Source organism: Cenococcum geophilum (assembly GCF_001692895.1).
Source record: "Cenococcum geophilum 1.58 unplaced genomic scaffold K441scaffold_3, whole genome shotgun sequence".
Taxonomy (NCBI): domain Eukaryota; kingdom Fungi; phylum Ascomycota; class Dothideomycetes; order Gloniales; family Gloniaceae; genus Cenococcum; species Cenococcum geophilum.
Genome location: NW_027137561.1, coordinates 4,640,936 through 4,667,886, shown reverse-complemented (window position 1 = coordinate 4,667,886; position 26,951 = coordinate 4,640,936). Strand labels below are relative to the sequence as shown.

Sequence of the window (26,951 nt, the reverse complement as noted above, 5' to 3'; positions counted from 1 at the left end):
AGATATAAGTGTAGAATTAGTGCTAGTAATGCTGGCCGGATTACAGTAAGCGATCCGGCTGTGCATTATTTAGCTAGGGGAAGTAGTATATAATTAGGTTAACCGGTCTTATCTTATCTCATCTCGTCTTATTTCTTCTCTTCTCTTTCTCCCCGTCTCTTCTTATCTTACTCTTTCTTGTCCCAGCTCTCTTTATCCTTCTTTTTATTCTTAGTTAAACTTCTAATAGTGTTAAATAACTGGTTTTACAAGCTTCTTAAGGAAAAAAGAAAGACGTTCAACGCTAATACGCATCCATTACCCTCCTATTAGAACGACGCGTTTAAATCATGCCTTAAGGTGCTGCGAGAAAACGCGACATCCTTAGGGAAACGTTTAAAGGCGCGATAAAGTGTAAGGCTACGTGCACGTACTCTATTAACAGACATTTTCATTAGCTTAGGTCCTAAAGTATTCCTCCTATATACTTTAGCAGCGCCTATCTTAAGGCTGGCAATGGTATTGGTAAAAAACCTCCTCTAAGAGCTTCGAGAATGGTGGGAGAATCGCCCCTACCCCTATGGTCTTGCAGTTGCTGCCAGTACACTTTATAAGGCTAATTTAATTAGTATATTAATTCCTTTACCTCCAAAACGTCTATCTTTAGAGGTGGATCCCTTTACTGGTATAAAAGAGCCTTATATTTTAAATAAATTATTAATAAATATTATTAGAGGAACCCTTAATATTAGCCTAAGACTTTTAGTTATTAGAGAGGAATTCTAAAGCTCTAATCCCTTAGGACGCTAATTAAACGCTTAGTATATAAGTCTTAAATACTTATTAATTAGTTGCTTATATATCCTAGAGCAAGATTTATTGTAAAAGAAAAGTACAATCTTATTTAATAATCCCGAAACCAACGGTTGGATACCTTGTTCCCCAAATTCAATATATAAATGCTTATCTAAAATAAATGCCTCTTCTAAGAATCCTCTAAGCGCCATTATACTAGTGTATTATCAAGTTACAAATAAACCATTATTAAAGCGTCCCTAGTTAGAATTACAGCAAACTCTAGGTTTGTAAAATAACCTTTAATAAGATGTTATATTTGTGGTTAACATTAAATAGGAAATCTAATATTGCTAGGGGAGGGCTAGTACTTTTCTTTCTTATTTACGAGGCACTATATGATTAAAAATCTCCCTAAGCTATTTCGCACTAGGATATAGACGAGCAATTTATAAAGAAAGGAAAAGGAGAGAGAAGGACTAGTGGTTACGAATTGCCTGTCTATATATATGCTAAAAAAGGATAATAAGGACGCTCTTATTATATTTAGGATTAGTTACGGTTATAGATAGTACATCTTTAATTTATTTGGTTTAGGGGACCTAGATACTTTAAAGCTTTTAAAAAATACTATAGAAGAAGCTAGAGATTAACTCTTATTTATAAATAAATGGCATATATTACTTTAGGTTACTACTTATTACTACCTTTTTTTTAACTTAATCCGTGCCCTTATTATATAATATTTATACTTAGTAAGAACCTCTTTTGTTACTTATCTATTTTCTATACCTAAAGCTTTAACTAGTTTCCCTTCGCCGTCTTTAATATTGCATAATCCGCCTTTAAATGTTATAGTTATATCCTCCGTTATCTTAAATATATAACCTCTAATCGTCTCCTATTCCCCACTAAGCGCCTTACCCTTAGCCTTAGTGGATATAATCTATATAGCTAGAAGTGCGACCGCGTAAGTCGGCGGGTCTAGTGGCTATAAAGAAGAGGTGTTCTGTGGATGTAAAATATTAAATAAATGTTATCTTTTATAAAGCGTTCTTAATTACGGATAGCCGTCTAAGGAGAAATAGCGGCCGATTTAGGAATTTATTTTAGAATAAAAGGCTATAAAACACATGCGTATTAAAGCACAACTATTATAAAAGATGTAAGTAATTAGGTATATGCTACGCGGAATAGCTAAGCTAATATTTACCTTAATAGCAAGAATAGAATTGCTGGATAACTATAAGAGGCAGAACGCAAAAAATATAAAAAGAGGTAAATTGTAGGCTTAAATAAAGAGCAGCTTTACAGAACTGCGCTATAAATAATTAGCAAAGTAGGGTTAAAGGAAATTTATAAGGGAAAATAGAGGTNTTNCTGCAGNTAATAGGTTTATGGCTNCTTANNNATTAGTGCCTAANANNAAGGCTTATATAAAANAATTGCTAAGCGGCTACCTCTTAGGCTAAGCTGCGGCCGGATTTACCCTACCCTACTATTAAAGCTTTCTAGCACAGAACATTACGTGTATAATTAGGCCACCAGCTAAACAATGGGTAAGGCGTCCACTATAATGCGTATTTTAGCTGTATATTGGAGTCACCAGATATATAGCCCCTCCGCTAACTAAAATATCTTATAAGGATTAGATTCTTATGGCTCGTTCTTATTTATAAGGCAAATTAACTACAGCCAGTTTATGCGCCTTTACGTTGTATATATAAGTTAATCAATTATTAATGCCCGACTTTATATTATTTGGACTACCGTTTAGTTTCAGCTATATTACGTAATTTAAATTAGCTGGCTAGGTCGTAAACATAGTTTTAGCCTTACATTCTCTATAGCTAGCCTATAACTAAAGTAGCGCAAATAACAAACGCTAGAGAAAATGCATTGCTATTCGCACTAACTAGATCCAGATAATATAGGGTTAGTACATCTACTATAAATACTAATCCCATCTAAGAATAGCGTCTAAAATCTAGGGTAAATAATAGATTAGTTAGCCAGACACCGGGATTTTGCCGCCCCTTTAAAGCCCTTACTATTTTAACACTATGGACCTTATTGTAGTGCCACCCCCTAGCTACAGCTGTAAGAATCTTATTAGCTGGGGAATTTCGGGCACTGTGTATCGCGACGAACTTTAAAATAAGGTTATTAAAGCTCCAAATAACGTAAATTCTTGACGCTTTATTAAAGTTAAAAAGGAGATTTATAAGAGACTCGGTTAATATAATGGACTCTTATAATACTATAGCAGCGACCTTTTCTAGAAGGATAACTGTATAGTAATACGTCTAAAACATACTCTAAACGGCTAGCTCTATAGGTTTCTTTAGGATAGAAGCAATAACGTTAATTAAACTTTATAAATGCGTTAGATTTTACAGCTTACAGATATTTTTAAATATATTTATGTCAGATAACTCATATAGAGCTATTCATTGATGAAATGGGTTAATTGATTGATGATCTTGATTGTGTCTTGACCTAGGGCCCCTGGGCTTAGATGAAGATATTTATAAAGCACGGGCCCCGTGCACGTGACTCGTGCACGTCCTACACCACAGAGAATACAGATTATCTGACAATTTACTCCAGAGATATTATACACGGTAATATTTCGTACTATAACATTCTCTTAGATAAACATTTAAACGCAAAGCTAATTGACTTCGCTAATTTATTAATTAATAGATTTCCTCTTCTTGCTTTGTACTTAGTTTAAGCCCAACCTCCGTATCTAAGCACGCCTTAAAAGGACGAAATTTTTGCCTTTAGATCGGCTTGTTATTATATCTTAATATATTATATTACCTTTTACGAACTTTCCGATAATAATATAGAGGATTGTTATAAATAAGGAATATTTCCCGAATTAAAGTCCCTAGGGGCGTTTAGAGTTATTATTAGAGGCTATTAGAACGGCAAATATAACCACATAGATGGTGTTATTAAAGAAATAGGTAAGTAAGGTATATTTATAAAACTAGGAGTTTTAACTATCTAAACTTATTTATAGGTTTAAGGAATTTATCCCCAGTAATAGCGCCGCGGCATTTCCTCCATACTCTTAAGGCTTTCCTTTTAATATTTACAAAATCTCGTCTTTAGCTTAAAAATCTAAAGGCTTCTCTATCTAGATTTATACTTTACCTATTTTTTAGGCGTTATTAGCGTTAATAAAGGTAAGTTTGTACTTTATAAGTTTATTAGTCTTACTATCCTTATATACAGTATAATATACTAACTATCCTTTATTTAGGACATGCTAGATAATCTCTAGTTATTAGCAAGCTCCTAAACTACGCCGTACTTTATATTATAGGTATTAAGTTAAAATACGCTTGCCCGCCTTATGCAATGGCGCTAGGGTAAAGGACGATGCGATTTATCTTTAAGGAATGTTTTATTCTCTTCTAGTACTTTTTATATTGGACGGTAATCTTAGTAGATTGGCACATCTTAAGTATAAAGAAGTTTATAATTTGACAAAATATTTTAAGTGTATTAATGGTAAAAGAGGATTTATAATATAAATAAATAGGTGCTATAATGCCTAGTAATATAATAAGTCTCACAACTTATAAGGCTCCGTTTTAATTAGATATATATAACATAAATAAATTAGCAGCGAAATTTGGATAAAAATAGCTGCATACAGCAATACCGCCTTAAGAAAATGCACTTAAATAATTGGACTACTAAATGTAAACCCCGGCTTCCTATTTCCGCAGGACTAACTAAAACACAAGAATACGCCTATGCTACTAGCCCTATCTCTTCTATACGGCAACCCTGCCCTTCACTTTCGCAACTTTGGAAAAAGAGTATACCTATAATAATTTAGCTTTAGCTTACCGAACGCGTCTTTAGTAAGACTTAAGGGCATCTTTAGAATTCAAAAGCCCGCTTTTATAAACCTAGGTAGGCTTCTAAGCCACCTTATATTTGCGCCCTAACTTAGTTATTCTTTCCCCTAGAATATCATCAATCTCCCATTTATTATCCAAGCTTATTTTATTAATTTTATCTTTTTTAGTCCGGGTATAACGCTTTATAATAGGCTCTGGGTTTAAAACGTTGCTTTAGTTATTAGCGACGCCACCGCTATTACTGTCTTCGTCCTCGTTATAAGTACGATTACTAGCCTTGTTATAAGACGGTTTAATACTATAAAGGGTAGGCTCCTAAAGTAAAGGGCTAGCGGGCTATAGAGTGGATACTACTTACTAGTCAACTTGCGGGTATTAAAAGTTAAGGTTAAGGATAAGAGAAATAGGGGGGCTAAAAGATAAGTCTTTATAATAAGTAGGTGGCCTTTATTGCTTTTAGGGACGTAGACTATTACTACCCTCGCCGCCCTCGCCACCCCCGCTACTCTCTTTAGTAGGGTTATTAAAATTATAACTGTTATTAGCCCTATCTTCTAGTAGTCTAGTATTATAAGGAGATATATAGTGCCGGGGGGAGGAGCTAGTGGGCCGCGCAGTAAAGACCGCTCGCTTCTTAATACTATTACCGTCGTTAAGGCCAAGGGTAGGAGAGCCGGAAGGCGTAGTCTTTTAGGAAGCAGGTAACCTTTATTACTTCCTAGGTTATACGTTCTCGCTACTCTCACTAACGGAAGTATCGGAGATATAATTAATGCTATTTAGTTAATCGAGCTAATCGGACCTCCGCTTCTTTAACTTCTTAGCTCCTAAAGACTCTTAACCAGTAGCTACTAATATCCTAAGCTCCTGCCTAAACTACAAAGCAGTTTTAATGCGACGCCCCTTAGCTAAATTATCCGTTTAATTGCCGTCTAGCGTTAAGGGTGTGGTATAATTATATATAGGTGCGCGTACCTCCTTTTCTAGCGCTTCTAACGAAGGCAGCTCCTTATTATCTTTATTATCCTTATTACTACCGTTATTTCTATTATCTACTAATTATTAAATAAGGCCATTATAAATTAAAAGGGGAAGTATATACCTAATCCATAAGGTATTAGTCAATTATCGGCTTCGTTAGCTTTGTTATTAGCGTTACTAGCTTTATTACCCTTAGCTTCTAAGTCTAAATCGGCTGTATTATCTTTAATAACTATTAGATTTTCTACTAGTCGTTAAACGTATATATTTACAACTGCTAGGGGAATAAGGAAAGTGTAGTGGGGTGATTATAGGGGATAATTACCTTAACTACTTCCTCCAGAGACTTGACTATCATTTCCATCCCTATAAGAATCTTCCTCATTATCCTTATTATCCTTATAATACTTCTTATAAGCTTTCTTATAATTATATATAGGGTCTATAGGCGCTTTATTAGACGGAATCTCTAAATTAAGGCCCTAGGTAGAATAATATACTATTAAGTGCTTATGCTTCTAATACTTCTTAACTTTTTAGGGGGAAAAGAGGTACTCCCCTATTTCTCCTTTTGGGTTTACTGCTCGTGCTTTTCTTAAGGGCTGTAATTACATAATACTAAGAAGCCCTTAGTTTTTTAGGGGGTGTAGTGTAGAAATTAATATTATTAAGTGAAATTTCTAAATAAAAGCAAAGGGGTTAAAAAGATACCACTGTTGCTGCCGCTATTATTATTAGAGTTATTATTACTTTGTGTCTTTCTAATAGCCCTAAAGGATGGGTTACGCTAGGCTTTTAAGTCTACGCTAGTCTCCTCTTTACTACTAGCTTATATCCGCAGCATTTATACTAAAATAACCCTACTAGCTTAATAGCGAATTAAAACGTATAATTTACGCTCTGTTAGCAATTACCGTTTATAATATATAAAGGTTTATACGGGCTTGAACTGTTATAAGATTAATACCTATTAGGAAACTGCGATTAAGACTTAACTAACTAAGCTAGCATATTCTACCTCTAATAGGGGTATCGCACTAAGCCTCCCTATTAAGGAGGTTAGTGGTAAAGTACCTCCTCTACCCTTATTCCTTAGAGTTAGGGCTAGGGCTAATGTGTCCGTTTTCTACCCTAATATAATAGCGAGCTGGATCCTCCGCGCTAGATCCTCCGCAAGACTATAATTCCTAATATTAGATAGGTAAAGGGCGTGCTATAATTCTACTATAAGTATTAAAAGACACTCCAAGTAATAAGGGTATCCTTAAATCTCTCCCCTAAATCTAAGGAACTTCCTTAGTTACACTCTATAGAGCTTATAGCCGCTACTTAACCTCCTAAATATATGTAAAAGCCTCGCTTTTACCCTTGCCTACAGCCGGATATTACAAATAATATAAGGGGGCAGATAGCGCGAGTAGATTAGGCGATTACGCCTATATCTATCTCGGCCCTTTTAGCTAATACAGCTACCGCATAAAGTCCGTCTCCGTTAGGAGATTAAATACGCAAATTTTTCTCTAGTATTTATTAGCTAAGAGCAGGATTATAACACTAGCTCTACTAAAAGCCAGGCTATACTACTAGATAGGCCATTTACCCCTAAATTCCGCCTTGTAAGTCTTAGGTTTATATAAAAAATATTTCCGTATAACCCGTACCTCCTTAGCTAAATAGGGGGCTAGATTAAACTAAAGCCTAGTGGCTTCTCTAATCACAATACAATCCTCTAATTATTAGGGAAAAGTAAGGTTTAGGTCTAGGTTAAAAAGGCGCTAAAAAGGGCGAAGGCTTCTAGCTTCTAACGGCGCAGCTTTAACTAAGCTAAGTAACTAGCATTAGCCTATAGTTTTGCTAAGAATCTACTTTAGCGTCCGGCTTCGCCTTTATTATAATGCTATAATATAATACTGCCTAACGCGTCCCGTAGCTTATAGCAGCTATAGCCCGTATAATTTATTACTAGGCGGTTCTCGGCACAGCCTTATAGCTATTTATAGCTGTTCCGATAGGGATTAAGTCGCATATTATAGTCACGCCTAAGACACTACTAGAGGTAGAGGTAAAGAAGAGGATAAACAAAAATATTATTCCGGTGCACTAATTGGTAGGGGATATAGGTAGGAGGAGAGAAAAGAGGAGAGAAGAAAGGAGGAATATAGTAGGACCGAAGCATGCGTTAACACTAGGAGAGAGTATAAATATATTCTATAGAAAGGGCTAAAGAGTTATAGCGCTAGGTAATCGTTAGTATAAAATATATAGAGATTAGGGAAGGCGGGTAGAGCACCTATATAGACGCTAAGGGGATAGAAAATGCCTTATGGCTAACAGCTAGAGTCTAAGGTGGCATGGTAGCGGGAAAGAAAAAAGGAGATAGAGCATAATGGCAAAAGTAGCGAGGGAGAAGGCCTTTTATGGTTAAGGTTAAGGTTAGGTCTTAGCTAAACTAGGGTAAGAAAGCGAGCGCGCCTTGCCTATAAAGGAACCTCCATTTCCTAATACATGGTCTCTATCTTATTTTTTACTTTTTAAAAAAAATTAGTATAATAGTACTAAAGCGTATTACCTACTATATTTTACTATATTCTACTATACTTATAGTATTTACCCTTTTCCTTTTAAAGTATTTCTTAATCTCCTCTCTTTACCCTAACTAGCTCTTTAGCTAGTAAAAGGTATATCTATATAAGCTAATTTATAACTACTTTAGCATCCTTTAGTTTAGCTAAGAGCTCTCTATATAAAGATATTCTAGTATAATAATATATTTCCGCTTAGCCGGTAATATATTTAAAATAAAATACTACTATATATATAATTAATTATTAGTTATAGCCGTATAAGTAGGCTAGAATTAGGTACCCTAGTCTTTTTTAGTAGTAAAGGTATCTATTAAGCTTTATATATTTAGTTCTAAATAGCATATTAATTATACTCTTTACCTTAATAAACTTTATATAGTATTTTAAAGACCTTTTTATTCTATAGCTTAGCCTAGGCTATTATATAGTAGGTAAGTATACTTTAGTATTTTTCCTACTTCCTTTTCCACTACTCCTTAAATACCTCTTATACCCTAGCCCTTTACTCCTCCTATACTACGTTTTAAATAGGTCTATTAGCTATATATATATTCCTAAAATAGTAGCTACTATTCTCTTAAGCTTATCCTATCTAGTAGGCTATATTAGTAGGTTTATTCCAAGCCGGCGCTAGTAGGCTATTATAGCCTATATAATATTATACTCCCTTTTAATATATCCTCTTACTAGTCCCTCCTATATATTTTTTATATAGGCTATAACTAGCTTCTTTAAGTATACCTAAAGTAGCGGAAACCCTATTTTATACTTAAGTACTACTATTAGTATTAATTTATATACCCCTATAATAGTACAGAGGTATAAGTTCTATACTATATCTAGCTAGCATAGCTTAGTTTTACTTATTTCCTTAAACTTTATCTACTCTAGTAGTAAGTACTAGATGTTATATCTATATAATATTACTAGCTAGACTATAGTGGAGTATACTATCTACGCCTTTTAGAGGTGCTTTATATAAAGGCTGTAAAGTAGGTTAGTATAGCTATTTAAATGGCTATTTTTACTTTAATAATATTAATATATAGCCCCTATTTAAGCTTTAAGCTAACCTATACTTCTAATATACGTAGGTTACCAACTAGGCCCTTTATAAAGCTATATATATTAACTATAACCTTTATATTAAACTTCTTATAGCTCCTTATAAAGTAGATAAGGTAATATTTTTTAGGGGTAAATACTACTCTATATTAGCGTGTCTATATTTTATATACTTTATATACTTTATATATAATTTTATAGTTCTATAGTTTTACTATACGTTAGTATATTAGAGTTATTAATAAACCTAAATACCGTAGTAGTGCCCCCTTATAGCTCTGGTAGTAGTATATAGGTAAAGAAAAGAAAAAGAATTAGTAATAGTACTAAACCTTAAGATATACTAGTATTTATCTATATTATTTACGCTATATAGCCCCTAATTAAGAGCCTTACTAATTAATCCTTAATAAAGGACTGTATAAACTATGCTATTTAGTAGGGCTATTAATAGGTGTATATTTACTTTATTAATTTTATACTTTTATTATACTATACTATAGGGGCTATTTTATAGTAAGGGTATAGATATTTATAAAGATATTTCTATAAGCATTAAATTAATTATATAGGTATTAAGTGCCTTAGTAACTAACTATAACTAGTATATATATTATTTTATATAGTATATCTAGTACTAAATTAAATACTTATTACCTTTTTAAGTTATTTAGTAACTAAGTAATATAAAGCTTATTACCTTATAATAGGCGTTTATATAGATAATTATATAACATTTATAGAGCTATCTATAAAGCTATCTATAAAAACAATTATATAACAATTAATTGTATAGGCGGTTATATGGCCAATTATAGAACCTTCCTAATACATTAGTGCTGCGTGTTAGTAGAGCTTTAGGGCTCAATATAGGGTTTCGAGCAGAGCTTCGAGCAGAGCCCCGAGCAGAGCTTCAAGCAGAGCTTCGAGCAGGGCCTCGTGCAGAGCTTCGAGTAGAGCCTCGTGCAGAGCTTCGAGCAGAGCTTCGAGCAGAGCTTCGAGCAGAGCTTCGTGCAGAGCTTAGAGCAGAGCTTCGTGCAGAGCTTCGAGCAGAGCCCCGGGCAGGGCCTCGGGCGGAGCTTCAAGCAAAGCCTCGTGAAGAGCTTTGAGCAGAGCCTCGTGCAGAGCTTCGAGCAGAGCCTCGTGCAGAGCTTCGAGCAGAGCTTCGAGCGGAGCCTCGTGCGGAGCTTCGAGCAGAGCTTCGAGCAGAGCTTCGAGCAGACCCTCGACCAGAGCTTCGACCAGACCCTCGACCAGACCCTCGACCAGACCCTCGACCAGACCTTCGATCAGACCTTCGACCAGACCTTCGACCAGAGCTTTAAGCAGAGCCTCGTGCAGAGCTTTATATAGAGCTTTGTATAGGCGTTCGTGCAGGCGTTCGTGCAGGCTTTTGTGCAGGCGTTTGTGCAGGCAGCGGAGGAGCAATAAAGCAGGTAATAAGGCACAGAATTAATCTAGATACAATATATTAGCTATTTAGGTGTTTATCTACTATAAATATTAATATAGGAGGTTAAACGTCAAGGATTAGTGATGGTTGATGGCTCTGGCTGAATACTTACTGTTTTGGCAGTAATATTTAAGGCGAAATTTAAGGCGAAACGTAGCGGTAACCACCAGGCCGTTCGCAATAATTTTGGCAGCGTTGGAATTGCCTTATAAAGCTCTAGAATATAACGTTGGCCGATTATCTATAAAGGCGTTAGTTTATTATTAATTAACAGCAGTAGAGTTTTACGCAGAGCTTTAAAGGGGAGACCTACTTATTTAAGGCGAAATATAGTAGTAACCACTAGGCTATTTGCAATAATTTTAGTAGCATTAAAATCGCCTTATAAAGTTTTAGGATATAACGTTGGCCGATTATCTATAAAGGCGTTAATTCGTTATTAATTAATGGCTAAAAATTTAGTATGGCGCGCGAGTTTGTATAAAAATTATATATAAATTAGCGCGAGGGACTAACAAATTTCCGAACTATGTACTAGACGACAACAATATAAGATAATTAATCTATTATATAAGCAGCTTATAATTAGCTAGTTGTCTAGGACTGAGATAAATATTATAGAACTGCCACTAAACTTAAAATGATATAATCTAGCTACCTTTAGTTAGAATAATCGTTCCCTAAATTCTAATACTTTGAGGTACTCTTAAAAATACATCTTATTGCGGCTTTAGCTAGGCCTATAGGACATCTTCTAGCCATCTATTGCCCTTACTAGCATTTATACATTAATGCCAACCCTAGATAATAGAGAGAGCCTTACGTTATACTAGGCTATATAGTAGCTGCGCCTTATTATAATAGCCTTAAGGTAGTGATAAACCCTAGTAAACTCCTCCTTATTATATATTAGACTCTCATCTATCTTACAGCTAAGGCTACGCCACTAAAAAAAGAAACTATAAATTCTATAGGCGCTAATCTACTATTTTTACTAATATTAGTTAATATTCTTTAAGTATCTATAATAAACGCCCCTAACTATAAGGATATTATAAAGTCTACCTCTAACCTTATTACCAAGATAAAGGATATACTCTAAAAACTAGTAGTAGGCTACTTCCCTAGCAATAATAAGGTATAGATCTACCGCAAAATTAAATAAATAAAAGTCCTACTAGCGAAGATAAATAAAGAGATAAAATGGCTTCTATAGGTGTTCTAAAATAAGGTTATTATAGAGTAATATAAGGTGGTAATATTTTAGTGCTATATAATACTATTATAAATTCGGTCTAGCTTAATAGAGATATAGCGATAGCGGTATAAAGAGCCAATATTATAGATAGAGGTAGACGTACTTCCGCTATTAAGATAAATCGCGAACCTACCTTAGTAAGGGGGTATATTAGACAACAACTACTAAAGTAGCTTAACCCTATATTACCTTTTCCTAAAAGGTCTACCTACTCCTCCTAAATTAGATTACTATATTAAGCTAAATAAAAATTCTAAGTTAATAGTAAAGGAATATGGCTTAACATTTTAGTATAAGGAATTTTCTAACATTAACTAAAATTTCCTTATAGTTATCAGCTCGTTAGGGTATAGGTCTTTAGGCATTATTAAAGAAGTCTAGATTTTAAAGTAGTATTTAAGCTTTATTTGCAAGCGTGTTTAAATTTTATATTATAACTGTAACCAGCGCCTTAAAATTATTAAACAAGAAGCTCGTGTCTTAGAATCCCTTATATACTGCTACGTTGTCTAAATAATATATATACCCCCAGCGTATTCCTAATCCTACTTAAAAGCCTTATTTTTTCCTTAGTAATAAGTAATAATTAAAAATACCTATATTTCGCCAAAATTTTAGTATTAAGTTTAGATTTTATTAAAATTTATACCTTTACCTCGCCGAGACGGATAAAGCGAGGAGTGAGCATCTTTATAGTTTTTAGGAGATATTAAATTAGGAGGGAATAAGGCAAGAATCCCTTCTTTTTAATAAAGTAAATAGCTAAAGAACTTAACTAGTATGTCTGCCTTAATACTAGTAGAGTTATACTACTCTATTTACGTCCTAGCTGCCTATTTTAGTCTTATAGCATTTATATTAACGTATTAATTAGAAGTCTATACATTAGGGAAACTTATATAAAAATTAAAATCTATAAAGAGAATAAGGCTATATATATATAGTAGATAAGTTATAAATACCCCTAATTTATACTCTTATAGGAAGGTAATATAGCGCTATTAATATAATATAATAAGGCTATAGATAACTGTTAACTAGAATTTAAGGCTATATATTATCCTAATTAACGCTACTAATAGGACCGGTCTTTTAGTGCTAATTAATAGCTAAAAATAACGGCTTTACCTATAAGGGTTCTATATATTAGCAACCTTAATATAAGGGCGGTGTAGTATTTTTTATAACTCACCACCCTATTTCTTACTATCTTAACTTAGTTATTAACTTGGTCATCGACTTAGTCTATTACCCCTTCCTTATTACGCTATAGATAAAAAAGTTAGCACTATAAAAACACCTCTTCCCACCCAAATTTATATACGCACGCATAAATGCACTTATTACCACTATATCTTATCTATATACTCCTTAAAATAATAACTAAATTAATTACTATAAGCCGTATAAGTGCATTTATGCGTACGCACACAAATATAGATAGGGAGAGGTGCGTGCAGGTATATTAGGTATTTTCGCAGTACCAACTTTTTTATTTATAGCCTACTTATATATATAGAGAGCTTCTAGAGCTAGCTTTAATCGATAGAGTTTTTATAAGTGACTTATCTATCTAATATAAATCCCTTACCGTAAGAGGGGATATAAAATGACGTTTAGTAAAGTAAGGTAAGGCGTATAAACACCTACCTTAAAGAAATTTTAGCAGCTTAATAAGCAAAATTAGATATATACTATTTTAGTTTTCTAAAGCTACTATATAAAGGGCTATTAAATTATAGGTTATAAAATAATAGATAAATAAAGGGAGTCTAGTATATTCCTAAAGTAGCTATATATAATTTTAGTTAAGGAAACCGTAGGTAAGGTTAAAGCGCCTTAATAAAGGCCTATATATTATAGATAATTTTAAGGGGGATATAGGGAGCTATTATACGTGCTTCTTCTACCCTATAACCAAATTTTATTATAGAGTATTTAATTTATAAAATAAGCTATAACTATAAGGGCGCGAAGAGACTTTAGGGAAGATTTAAAGGAATAATATAAATTCTATCTAAACCTAAGGGTATATAGCTCTTGCAAAGAATAAGACGTTACGTAAAGAAGAGAAAGGAGATACAAGAGAATCATATAATTAAATAGTTAGGGGCTTAGTGGCCGATGCGTGCGCATATACGTACGCGGTCTTCGACGGACTTTAATAGAATTTAATTAATCTAGCAGAACTTAGCAGAAGTTAATTAAGCTAGCAGAATTTAGTAGAATTTAGTTAAAGCATTAGAATTTATCTGTTAAGTGTTTTACTAAGATATTCCTACTATAACTAGGCTAGTCCCCTTATAGTACCCCCCCTTTAGCCAAAGGTTTAAAATAATTCAATTTAGTTAAAAATTTATAATTTTATTGCGTGTCATATTTTTCGCGTTATATAGCATTTTTTGGCAAGGTAAATTTAACTAATTAGACAACTTCAACCGGTGGTTAAAGTTCCTTAATATCTTGCGTGTCACGTAACCGTGTCACAAATATTATAGTATATTTTAAGTTCTTTTTAAATTTAAGCTTCCTGCTATCGTATTTCGTGTCTTTATATTAGGTGGTAATTATTTACCCTTATATTATGTCCATCCAGCCAGAGTAAGCCGCGAAGGATGGTCTTTATAGAATTCTTTTACTAAAATAGGCGCGTTGGCTTTAATTTGGTTATAGGTTTCCTAAGTTTATATTTTATATCCTTCCCACTTAATAAGAAGTTTAAATTGTTTAGATTGTGGTTTCTATCGCATATTATTAATTAAGTTAATAAAGTAAGAACTATTACCGTTATTAATAATTATAGAAGGTAGCGGTGGTACTTTATAAGTTATAAAATCTTCTTTTAAAGGTTATAACAGGCTTACGTAAAACGTTAGATATATTTTTATCTTAGTTAGCAGTTTAAGCTTATAGGCGTACGGGCTTAGTTTCTTCTTAATTTGGTATAAGCCCGTAAACTTCTAATTAAGTTTCTTTAAGGGCCGTTAAGTCCATATATTTTATATATTTAGGTAAGCCATATTACCTTCCTTAAAGTCCTATATAGAAGCTTGTCCTTTATTTATATGCTATTTCTATACCGTTTAAGCATACGTTAATTTACTTCGTAATAGTTCCGTTAACTGCTTTATTTAATTAGCAAAGTTATACGCGTTAATTAACTAGATCCGTTTAATTATAGGTCTTATTATATTAATTTTGGGTTATAGTTTAAATCCGAGTTAAGGGTCTTATCCATAGGTCGCGTAGAACGACGTTACGCCTATTAATACGTTTATTATATTATTCGCAGTAAACTTAGCTAAAGGTAGCCATTTTTCCCAGTTGTCTTATAGGTAGGAGTAGTACATTTATAAGTATTATTCTATAATCGCGTTTATAATTTTAGTTTAACTATCTATCTTTAAATAAAATGCAGTTAAGAGTCGGGTTTAAATACTTAATTATTTATATAGGGCTTACTAGAAGTCTAAAACAAACTGGCTTCTACAGTTAGATATTATTAAATTAAAAAGTCCGTGTAGCTTAAAGACGTACTTAATAAAACATTTAGCTACTAATATTATATTAATTAAGTCTATAGGAATTATATATCGCATTTTTATAAGGCAGTTAACGACTACTATAATATTCGTAAACCTATTACTACTAGGCAAGTTAACTATAAAGTTAATTAAGATATCGCGCCATCTTTATATTAGAATTAGTAGTGGTTAAAGTACTCCTTACTTCTTTATATAAGAGGTCTTTCCGCGTATATATATCCTGCATAATTGAACGTATTTTTATACGTAGTTATATATTATAGGCTAGTAGTATACTTGTTAAACAATCTTATAGGTCTTTATATGGCTAGGATACCCTACTACAGGGAAGTCGTATATAAAATTGAGTATCTTAAATTATAAAGGTTCGGAATTCGGAACTACTATCTTCTATTAATAGTACAATCGATTGTTTTAAATTTCGCATTTAGCGAGTATAATATCCTTATACTATCGTTTTCCTATTTAAATTGCTTTTATTATATCTATTATCCATACGTCGTTCTTATATTTGTATTCTATTAGCTTATTAATTTCTATTTCCCATTTATTAACTTCTAATTCATTTCTATTAAGTTCCGCATCTAGGAATATAAGATATAGCTTTTTAAAACATTTAGGGGGCAATAAAATCTATAATTAATTCGTAATTTGTTTATTTAAAGCGTTTATAGGTAAGTCCTATAATCATTATATTAATAAGTCAGGCTTCTAATTAAGTTTACTAGGTTAGTACGTAATCTTAAAGTTGAATTATAAGAGGTATTCGGCCTAACGAATTTGGCGCTACGTTAATTGCTTTATAGTTATAAAGTACTACAGGTTTTTATGGTCCGTTAATACGCGTATTAAAAACAACAATCCTTTAAGTTTTAAACGCCATTGTTTAAAGCATCTAACAATTGTAAGCAGTTCCTTATTATATATCTCGTAGTTTAATTTAGTAGGGGTAAGTTTCTAAAAAAGGAAGGCTACTAGGCGCAGCTCGCCGTTTTTATTGTATTGCGATAACACTCCTCCTAGTACATAATTAGACGAGTTTGTTTTAATAATGCATTTAAGGTCCAGATTAAAGTAGGTAAGAATTAGAGCAGTTGTAAAATAATATTTTAGGTCGTTAAAAACTTATTCGCATTTAGTAATCCATTTAAATCTTATATTCTTCTTTATTAAGTTTATTAATAGCTAAATAATTTTCAAGAAGTAATTAATAAATCGTTAGTAGAAATTTGCGAATTCTAAAAATCCTTAGATATTTTATATACTACTAGGACTTTCCTAGTTTACAATTGCAGCGATTTTCTTAGGGTCTATTTTAATTCCGTTACGGGATATAATTAGGCCTAAGTACGTAACTTCGGATGTATAGAACTTGCATTTCTTAATGTCGCATTATAAGCCCGCGTCTTGTAGGTGTTTAAGGACTATTTAGATATGCTTCTGATGCTTAGAAAGCGAAGACAAATAGATTAAGATATTATTAATATACGCGGTAATAAATATGTTAAGGAATTCGCGAAGCGTATTATTAACATATTACTAAAATATACCCAGACCGTTCTTTACACTGAACGGCATTACTAGGTATTTAAAAAGTCCCTATTGTATACAAAAAGCTATATACTTTTCATCTCCTTCGCGAACATAGATTCGATTAAAGGTAGCGACTACGTTAAGCTTTATAAAGTATCGTGCTTTCACTAAGCGGTTAAGCGTTTCTTAAAGTAGAGAAATTGGATATTGGTTTTAAATTATAATTATATTTAGGGCTTAATAATTAATATAGAACCTTAAGCCTCCTTTAGGTTTCTTAATAAATAGTATCGGTAAGGTAAATAGTAATTAACTAGGGCGAATAAATCCTTTTTTTAGGTGCTCTTTAAGGTATTATTATATCACTAGTAGCTCTTCTTATAACATACCGTATAATGGGCCGAACTTTAGCATTATACTAGGTTTAAGTTTTATCTTAAAATTATGCTCGTTTTAATATAGGGGTAGTTAGTCTACAAATTATTTCTTAAACGTATTAATTAGATTATAATATTCTTTAGGTATAAAAGGTTAGGGGTTAATATATTGCTTCAGTTCTAACGCCTTCTTAATATCTTTTAGTGTTATAGTAAAGATCTTATAGTCTCGTTTTCTTGCTAATAAATAAAAGGGTGCGGCTTATATTATACAAATTTTAAGGGGTTTTAATATATTATCTTTATATTCTTTACCGCGATTAGTAGTTATAACTTTATTATATTGGTTTGGGGTTTACAGTAAGGGTAATTCGTATTATATTAAATTTAAATAGTTATATATATATTCGTAGGGCAAGTAATATTTTAAATAATAACTTTAGTAGTAGGTTATATGGAATTTTAGTGTTTCTTTAACCCAGCTAATTAAAGGGTTGTGTTGTTTTAGCTATCCGTGTTTAAGTATTATTTTATAATACTTTAAGGGTGTTATAAATAGGGAAATGTATTTAAGGTATTTACCTATTTACATCTTTATAAAAGCGTAGTACGTTAGTTCGCCGTATATTAAAGGCTTACCATTAAAGCCTTATAGGCCTTAGGGCTTATTAAGTTTCTTTAAATTTAAGCGTTAAGTTTTTATGTAGTTCGTATTAATAAAGCCTATACTAGTAGCTCCACTGTCTATAAGGATTTATACTTCCTTCTATTTTCTAAGTATTTAAATTTCGCTAAGTATATTAAGGGAGTTATATTATATATTAGCGCTAGAAAAGCCTAGACACTTATACTCTTCCACTTCTTATCTTAAGGCGCGACTTGGCCCTAGAATAACTTATTTTCTAAGTTAACTAAAGGTGAGATACTTTGTAGCGACTAAGTACGATTTATAGAATGGGTATAACTTAAGGAATGGGTATAATTTAAGGATTGGGAGGAACTACGGCAGACTTTTTTAAAGGGGTAAGTTTGGCAGTTTCTTTAAATATATCTTTTTTTACTATATCTAAAGCATTTTCTATTTATGGCTCGAGTTCTTTATTCGTTGGTTCCTAAGGGTGTATAGGATTAAGCGGCATCGAGGTCTATAGGGTCGTATATAGGGCTTTTAGGTTTTAGAGATAGATCATGCTTTGGGGTATATATTAGGTTTATAAAATTCTAGGCGTAAAGTGTGGTTAGCTTTAGAGAATGAGTCTATTTATTATATTAAAGATCCTTATTAATTCGTTAACATATTATAGCAAATTTGGATAGGTTTTTTAGTAGTTCTCTACCTACTAACTAGGCTCTAATCTTATCCAAAATAGCTTATTAAAGGGCAGTAACTCTAGCAGCTTCGTTCCAATCTAGTTCGCTAATAAGGCCTAAAAATTCTAAAAAGAAGCTAGTGAATTCTCGGTTCCGTTGTTATAGGTTTTTAAGTTTAGTAATAGCTGTGTATTCGCGGCTGGCGTTATTATATATTCGTTCTAGCAGAGAGATAAAGATTTTAAAATTAATAAAGGTGCCGTTATAGAAGAATGGATCTATAGTACGTGTAGCGTCTTTACTTAAGTAAGATATTCCGTAGCTAACCTTACTAGCTTTAGTAGGGTATTAGTTATAGTTTATTAAAAGTTTAAGACGGAGCTTAGTTATAAAGGGACGTAGGTTATTTTAATTTCTATTAAACATTAGAGGATTAGGGAGCTTTTTAGATTTTATAGCGGGTATTAAATTCGTTATAGCTACGGGTTAAGTTACTATTACTAGTTTAATGTTCGCGTTTAAGGGGCCAGGCTCGGATACCGTTATATTAATTTTGTTTATAGGCGGTGTTAGGGTCTTTAATAGAAGTATTTAGACGTTACGGAGTTCTTTACGAAGTGTTTTTATTAATCGTTAATACTGGGCTTCTAGTGCAGCCCGCTGCTAAGCTAAGGCATCCATAAAGGCCTCTTATATTATAGTTAACTGTTCCCTAACTAGGGTTATAATGCTCGTAGTTAACGCGTAGGATTTAAGGTCGTTTGCTATTTTAATAGTGGTTATATTAACGCAACGTAATATAAGGGCGCGAAGAGACTTTAGGGAAGATTTAAAGAAATAATATAAATTCTATCTAAACCTAAGGGTATATAGCTCTTATAGAGAATAAGACGTTGCGTAAAGAAGAGAAAGGAGATACAAGAGAATTATATAATTAAATAGTTAGGGGCTTAGTAGTCGATGCGTGCGTATATACGCACGCGGTCTTTAACGGACTTTGGTAGAATTTAATTAATTTAGTAGAACTTGGTAGAAGTTAATTAAGCTAGTAAAATTCGGCAGAATTTGGTTAAAGCGTTGGAATTTATCTGTCGAGTGTTTCACTAAGACATTCCTACTGTAACTGGGCTAGTCCCCTTACAGTAACTAAGCCTTAGTAGGCGCTATATCGCAGAACTACTATTAGACTTAAAATAATATAATCTAGCTACCTTTAGTTAGAATAATCGTTCCCTAAATTTTAATACTCTAAGGTGCTCTTAAAAATATATCTTATTATAGCTTTGGCTAAGCCTATAGGACATCTTCTAACTATTTATCGCCCTCGCTAGTATCTATACATTAATACTAACCCCAGATAATAAAGAGAGCCTTATATTATACTGGGCCATATAGCAGCTATGCCTTATTATAATAGCCTTAAGGTAGTAATAAACCTTAGTAAACTCCTCCTTATTATATATCAGACTCTTATCTATCTTATAGCTAAGGCTACGCCACTAAAAAAAGAAACTATAAATTCCGCAGGCGCTAATCTACTATTTTTACCAACGTTAGCTAACACTCTTTAAGCATTTATAATAAACGCCCCCAACTAAAAGGATATTATAAAGTCTGCCTCTAACCTTATCGCCGAGATAAAGGATATACTTTGAAAACTAGTAGTAGGCCACCTCCCTAGTAATAATAAGGCATAGATTTACCGCAAAATTAAATAAACAGAAGTCCTACTAGTAAAGACAAATAAAGAGATAAAGCGGTTTCTATAGGTGTTCTAAAACGAGGTTATTATAGAGTTATATAAGGTGGCAATATTTTAGTACTATATAACGCTGTTATAAATTTAGTCTAGCTTAATAGAGATATAGCGGCAGCGGTATAGGGAGCTAATGTCGTAGATAGAGGCAGACGCACTTCCGCTATTAAGATAAATTGCGAACCTACCTTAGCAAGGGGGTATATCAGACGATAACTACTAGAGCAGCTTAACCCCACGTCACCTTTTCCCAGAAGGTCTGCCCACTCCTCCTAAATTAGATTACTATATTAAGCCAAGCAAAAATTCTAAGTTAATAGCAAAGGAATACGGCTTAACATTCCGGCATAAGGAATTTTCTAATATCAACCAAAATTTCCTTACAGTCATCAGCTCGTTAGGGTATGGGTCCTTAGGCATTGTTAAAGAAGTCTAGATCTCAAAGCAGCATCTAAGCTTCGTTCGCAAGCGTGTCCAAATTCCGTATCACAACCGTAACCAGCGCCTCAAAATCATCAAACAAGAAGCTCGCGTCCTAGAATCCCTTGTGCACCGCCACGTTGTCCAGATAATCGGCAGCTATAGCGAATGCCCGCCATCAGGGCGCCAATTTTATTCGCTGCTGATGTCACCCGTTGGCGATCAGGACCTCAAAGCCTTTCTTGAGGTGGTCGGCGATCCGTCGTGGGATGGCCGTCGTGATATGGCCAGGATCGAGAGAAGCTGGCTGCAAACATGGTTCATGTGCCTTGCGTCAACGCTCGCCTACATGCACAGCAGCGGGGTGCGGCATCAGGACATCAAACCCTCAAATATCATCCATCGTGGCAGCACCATTTACTTCACAGACTTCAGTTCCTCATCTCAGTTCCAGATCGGGCAGACGACATCGACGGAGAATCCGGCTCGTACCTCGGCTATGTACTCTGCGCCAGAAGTGATCAACTGTGATGGCGTGCTAAACAGGCACGGGCGTGGTACTGATGTCTTCGCGCTTGGTGCTATGTTCTGCGAGATGCTGACCGTGCTGACCGATTATAGCGTTAAAGACTTCCATAGATTTTTGCTGCGTTCTAACTCCCCCGAGGGAACGAAGAACAGTGGACCGGGGCCGCAGGCTGCAAAAGGGATCTTACTTTATGGGCAGAAGATCGAGCGCGTGAGCAAGTGGTTTGGAATGAATGACTTTTACCGTCACTGTGTGTGGCCTATGCTAACTCCGGACCGAAAGAAGAGGCCGGATGCTGATGCGGTCGCAAAGCTGATTCGCACATATGAGCAACCAACACTACTACATTTTTGTCCTTGTAATTCGGAGGCCGCATGAAATAAGATTACAGGGACGCCCAATCGAGAGAATAAGATGAGGAAATAGTAGGCTAATGTTATGTTTAGGGATACACAGGGTTCTTTTAATGCGTGGGAATTAATATGAAAGTACAAAGAAGTAGACAGCAGGTAGCTGTGTTGTGGCAAGTGTTAGCACAGGAACTGTGGGCCCCAGCAGCAGACATATCTCAGTCAGTTATTGAGGCAGATATTTCATCCTCATGGGATCGGATGGCTTCACTAGGTCTGAAAATGTTAGTTTTATTTCATCTCGGACCCTTTCCCTAGGATTTGCGGAGCTAATAACACGCTAGATGCAGCATGGCTTGAAGTCTTTTATACACTTCGAAGCCCACTGTTAGAGTTCCAGTAACCATTTGAAACCTTTCAGTGTATCCTCCACAAACTTCCGACTCATCGGCATCTTTGGATAATTAGTCCAAAACATGTGCCCATATCCCGGGTAGAAATCCAGCTTAGTCTGAACCTCCGCCTCCTCACGCAGCACCCGCTCATAAATCAGCGCCTCATCCCGTAGCGGGTCCATGCCGCAGACCTGCAGGTAAGCTTTAGCGACGCCCTTATGGCCAAGCGGATGGTTAAAAGGCTCCCACAACGGCGACGATCTATCAGGCTTGTATATCACTTAAGCGATTGTCAGTGGAGTCTGTAGAATTCACCTTCGAGAAATACGAAGCAGTGATATCGTTGTCATCAAGGCAGGAATGGGGCTGCTCACCATGGACAATGTCCCAATCCAGATTCTTTAAGACCGGGTCATCCTTGTTGATCGACCTGCTTAGGTACTCATGCTTGTGCTTCTCTGGCACGCCTCCTGGATGCAGTAGCGCCGGCACACAGAGATACTGCCCCGTGAGCGGCGGGTTTAAACCCTCATCTCTTGCCAGATGCGCCAGCACTGCAGCAATGTTGCCGCCGGCTGAGGCTCCTCCGACGATGAAGCCGCGCGCAGGGTTTGCTTTCAGCGATGCTGCATTGGCTGCAGCCCATTTCAGCGCATCCCAGGAATCATTGATGCCGGTTGGGAAGGGGTGTTCGGGCGCGAGGCTGGGGGGCTGTCAATTGCACACCTTTATATTGTAAAGGGGCAGCAGAGAGTGGTTGGCTGGGCTAACCGGTACTCCACATTAATACACACAGCGCCCAGGTCTCTGCAAAACATGCGGCAGTTGAGGTCCTCGTCCGTCAAGTCGCCCACGCACCAGCCGCCCTCATGGTACATGAGAATCAACGGGCTGCCGTCTGGAGGAGCTTGCTTGGGCGAGTAGATACGCACACGGATGGCCTGGCCGTCTGATGTTGGCACTTGCTGCTCGGTCTCGACAACTTCGGGGATCGGGCCTGGGATCGGGTAGAATTGGCGCAGTCTCTGGAGGTGAGCGGCACGGGATCCTCGTATGTCCGAGCCGCCTATGTTGATTGGGTTTTCTTCGACGGCCTTGATAAGGGATGTCAGTGCTGGTTCGGAGTTGATGGAGTGACCCTACCTTTTTGTATTCTGGGTCTATCTCTGCTGACTTGAGAATATCTTCCATTGTTCTTGACATAATTGACTCTTCAAAAGGTGCCAATTGTTCTTCACCTCAAGTAATGAAGTGCGATGAGAAGACGCACGGAGTGAAGTTAACCGCGGGGATGATAAGCATTGAATCCCCGTCAATGTAAACTATAATCCTGTCTATCATTCCCCAAAACAGCTAGCGGTGATGTCCCGAGAAAGACTACAGATAGGGACTTGATATCTTGGCACCTCCACACTTGATGCATGACCTCAGCCAAAGTGAAGCCGGGGAATCTCGAACATAACAGCTTTCCTCTTCTCCAACCTCCTAGTTAATAATTGCGACACCACTATGCACACAATCGGAATGCTTGAAGCAATATCATGTACGAAATCCGAACCCTCTACTTCGTGTTTTGCACAGCTCCAGCAAATCATCGTCAGACACACCGTAATTGATTTCAAAGCCATTCAAGCGTCAGGGCTGAGGCGTTCCAGGCAGACTTGAGCAAGTACGACAAAGTGCGCAGTTCCATTAAGCGTCCGCTTTACTAAGACACGCAATTGGATATACATGGGGGGTTCCCTAACGTCCCTATAATTGTTATGCTTTAGATTATATGCCATTTAGGTAAGTAACGAGGTATGTGTCTGATAATGGCCGTAGAGATTCCTATTGGTCGGCTTAGGATCCCGGATGAAACTGGTTTAGATGGTGAAGACGGGATATGTGACGAACAAGGTTATTGGATTGGATGGAGGCTTCAAAGATGAAAGTATCAAGACATTGACACGCATGAAAGAAGATTATTCAGAATTGAAGACTCTAAAGTGCGTGGTGTTGGAATCCATTTACCTTCGTGAACCTATGCCGCATTTTAAACCAAACCGCCTAGACCCGAGCAGCAGACTCCGAGCTATGTCCCTTTTTCTAGGTATCAATAAACGCCTGCAACATGTGTCTCGCTGAGAAAAAACACATTCAGGTATCTATACTATATGCGTTCATTAACTTCCCACAACGTCAACTATTTGCTTAGAAGCAGAAGACTTGGTCCTCAAGCTTGCTGACTGGCCTGGGCTTTTCATAGCCTAGAGACTCTGTTGCCTTCTTCATTGCGCTAATCATTGGCGGGGGACCGCAGAGGAGGATCTTGATGTCCTTTGCAGGTGGTGGTAGTTTAGCCTGCCAAAAAGTTAGCGAAACCTCCAGGACTAAACGGAAAAATTAATAGTCAGCCCTACTTTGATCATATCGGCCGTGACGAATCCAACACCACCATCCCACTTCTCAGGGGGGTTGTTAAGCACGTAGTACACCCTGAACTTGTCATCTTCCTTCACCAGAGCGTCCAGGTCCTCCTTCAGCAGAATATCTTCAGGATTGACATTGGCAAAGATGAGATCGACCTGCGTGACATCGCTTCCTCCCAGCCGCGGCCTTCCCCTGATGATGGCACGAATGATCTGGAGCATAGGCGTAATACCGGTTCCGCCGGCAATCATGCCGAAATGGCGCACCATATTCGGGGTGTACACCATGGCGCCCTTGGGACCCTTGACCTTCATCGTCTGCCCGACCATGAGCGAGGCGACGTGCTTGCTGATGTTGCCGGTGGGATACGACTTGATCAGGAGGTCGAAGTAGCCCTTCTCCTCATCGGACGATATCGGGGTGTAGGATCGCACGACTTCCTTGGGTTGCCCGGCGATGGTGGCGGCTAGGGAGATGTGCTGGCCGATGGGAAGACCGAGGATGTCGGTGGGTCTAGGGAGCTTGAAGCGGTAGCTACGGCGAGTGGTCAGTTGATTGAGCGTTGCTTTTTGTATAGATGCTCACATGGCGGTGTTGTGGGAGAGGATCGTTTTTTCTTTGAGCTCGAAGTTCTGGAACTCATTCGGTTTGAGGACTTTGCGCGGGACTGTGGAGTGTCAGTCTGGGGGATTTTTAAACCTGGAGATTTTCGGTGATTTTACGGTTGTTGTAGACCTTCCAACCTCCCAATATCGCGGTGAGAGCCACAGCGTATACAAGCCATTCAGACTTGATAATCGCAGTGCCCACAATCAAAAGAGCAGAAGGTATGTAGATGCCGTGGACATATTGCGGGGCGAATGGAGAGCTAGAGGCCATTTTGGACCATGGAATACCTTGTTGGGAATTTGATATGCGAATGTTGGCGAGGGAAGGGAGGTAGCTGAAGGCTCGACAGAGTGAATAAAGTAGCCAATTCGTTGCTCTCGGTCGCGCAAGTGGGTTGGCGAGGTTGTCAGGAGAGGGACAGAGTTATATTGAAGCAATGGGTTTCTTGTGTGCGGCGGGATGCCGCTTATACTCTGGTCCACAGCAAAAAAACCGAAGCTCGGATGTCCCCCGCCAAATTCACGCGCCAACATAGACCGCGAGCATGGACATCAGTGCCAGCTTGGGGAAATCCTCCCCGCAACTTTTGGCTTTCTCTTCCGCACTCTACTGTCTTTCTTCTTTTAATAGTTGACTGAGTGGGATCCATGCCTACAAAACCCTCAATTTCTACCAGCCATTGCGGATTGCTTTAAACCATCTACCGACCTGGTGTCGCACTCTTCACCGAAGGATTAGAGGCTCTTTGGAGTCATCTTGTAGTTCTCTTTGAATATCGTTGACAGGTGGGTGAACATGCTGTATAACAATCGCTCAAGGCTTTGGACATACTTTCTCCGTCCGACATGGGGTAGTCTAAGTGCTAGAGGGGCGGGGTTTACTAGTTAAACAGCGGGTTGCTTCAGAGGCTTCTCAAGTTCGCGTCACGCTCTCAGTCGAGGGGCTCCGAGGAAAAAAGAAATGGTATTCCTAACATTCCGTCAAGACAGTGCATGAGGCCCTCTCCGCACGCCTTCTGATGTGCTCTTGCACGCTACGTCATCATCCCATCAGTTCTATGAAAGGACTGACGCGTGAGCTAAAGAGTGTGCTGGATTCCGGAATACGAAGTCGACATGCAGTGCAGCGGTTTTCCATGCCCTAAATATAATCCCTTCAGAACCCCAAACTCACCAATGTAAAGGTCTGACACTCGAGGCAAGGTGTTGGAAGCCTAGAAACGTCAAGTCCTACCACTGCCACTGCCTTGTCGTAACTGTGGTGTTGGGCATTGTCTCGGGCGGTTCTCGAAATGACGAAGTCTCATGTAATCACGTCATGGCGGGAGAAGGTCACTCCGTCGAGAAAGGGGCCAAAATGAATGAATTTGAAAAAATTATCCAGCTGACCGATGGCTGAAAGGAACAAGCTGGTCAACGAAGCGTAAAACATTCATGGAAGGGAGGAGGGAGGATAGAAAGCGGTGGGCTTCTCTAAGGCAGCAATCTGTTGGATGCACTGCCGAAGGGGATTGGCTGGTTGGTTTATCCTATCGTCAACAGCCACAGCCGGGCTGCTCACTTGGAGGATTGCATCCAGCCCGATGTATGCAAGACAAAGTCTAGCCGGCATTTGCCGTGCGGGCTGAAGAAAATAGAAGCCTTTAGAATGCAATCCATGCTATCTCAACGCAAGCCAGGCAACAAAAGAGCGGAGGAGCTGCATTAACTGAGCA

General features: G+C 36.8%; 4 protein-coding genes across 4 annotated transcripts; 2 read left to right on the top strand and 2 right to left on the bottom strand.

The window, feature by feature from the left end:
- Positions 1-3,292: 3,292 nt before the first annotated feature.
- K441DRAFT_537834 (uncharacterized protein) lies at positions 3,293-3,511 on the top strand (the record flags this gene model as incomplete). The annotated part of the gene is made up of 1 exon (XM_067642502.1): positions 3,293-3,511. One exon carries the CDS (start codon positions 3,293-3,295, stop codon positions 3,509-3,511), a length of 219 nt encoding a protein of 72 aa, XP_067509510.1.
- A 17,450-nt stretch (positions 3,512-20,961) lies between these two features.
- K441DRAFT_535754 (kinase-like protein) lies at positions 20,962-21,849 on the top strand (the record flags this gene model as incomplete). The annotated part of the gene is made up of 1 exon (XM_067642386.1): positions 20,962-21,849. A coding segment is annotated over one exon (888 nt), but the record flags the coding sequence as incomplete, so codon positions are not given.
- Positions 21,850-22,165: 316 nt separating this feature from the next.
- Positions 22,166-23,576, bottom strand: K441DRAFT_602118 (alpha/beta-hydrolase). Its single transcript, XM_067645254.1, has 4 exons — positions 23,360-23,576; positions 22,988-23,310; positions 22,591-22,919; positions 22,166-22,496 (listed from the first exon to the last, which is right to left on the bottom strand). The coding sequence occupies exons 1-4, from the start codon at positions 23,417-23,419 to the stop codon at positions 22,210-22,212; spliced, it is 999 nt and encodes a 332-aa protein (XP_067509508.1). The 5' UTR covers positions 23,420-23,576; the 3' UTR covers positions 22,166-22,209.
- Positions 23,577-24,409: 833 nt separating this feature from the next.
- K441DRAFT_684151 (NADH-cytochrome b5 reductase 1) lies at positions 24,410-25,507 on the bottom strand (the record flags this gene model as incomplete). Its single annotated transcript, XM_067651752.1, has 4 exons — positions 24,410-24,559; positions 24,619-25,162; positions 25,214-25,295; positions 25,351-25,507. 4 exons carry the CDS (start codon positions 25,505-25,507, stop codon positions 24,410-24,412), a joined length of 933 nt encoding a protein of 310 aa, XP_067509507.1.
- Between the last annotated feature and the right edge of the window lie 1,444 nt (positions 25,508-26,951).

Bases quoted from the DNA above. Each gene is read 5' to 3' on its own strand.
- K441DRAFT_602118 (XM_067645254.1), bottom strand. From the start codon at position 23,419: ATGTCAAGAACAATGGAAGATATTCTCAAGTCAGCAGAGATAGACCCA. The intron at 23,311-23,359 runs GTAGGGTCACTC...TCCCTTATCAAG, and splicing joins TAGACCCAGAATACAAAAAG to GCCGTCGAAGAAAACCCAAT. The intron at 22,920-22,987 runs GTTAGCCCAGCC...ACAGCCCCCCAG, and splicing joins TGTATTAATGTGGAGTACCG to CCTCGCGCCCGAACACCCCT.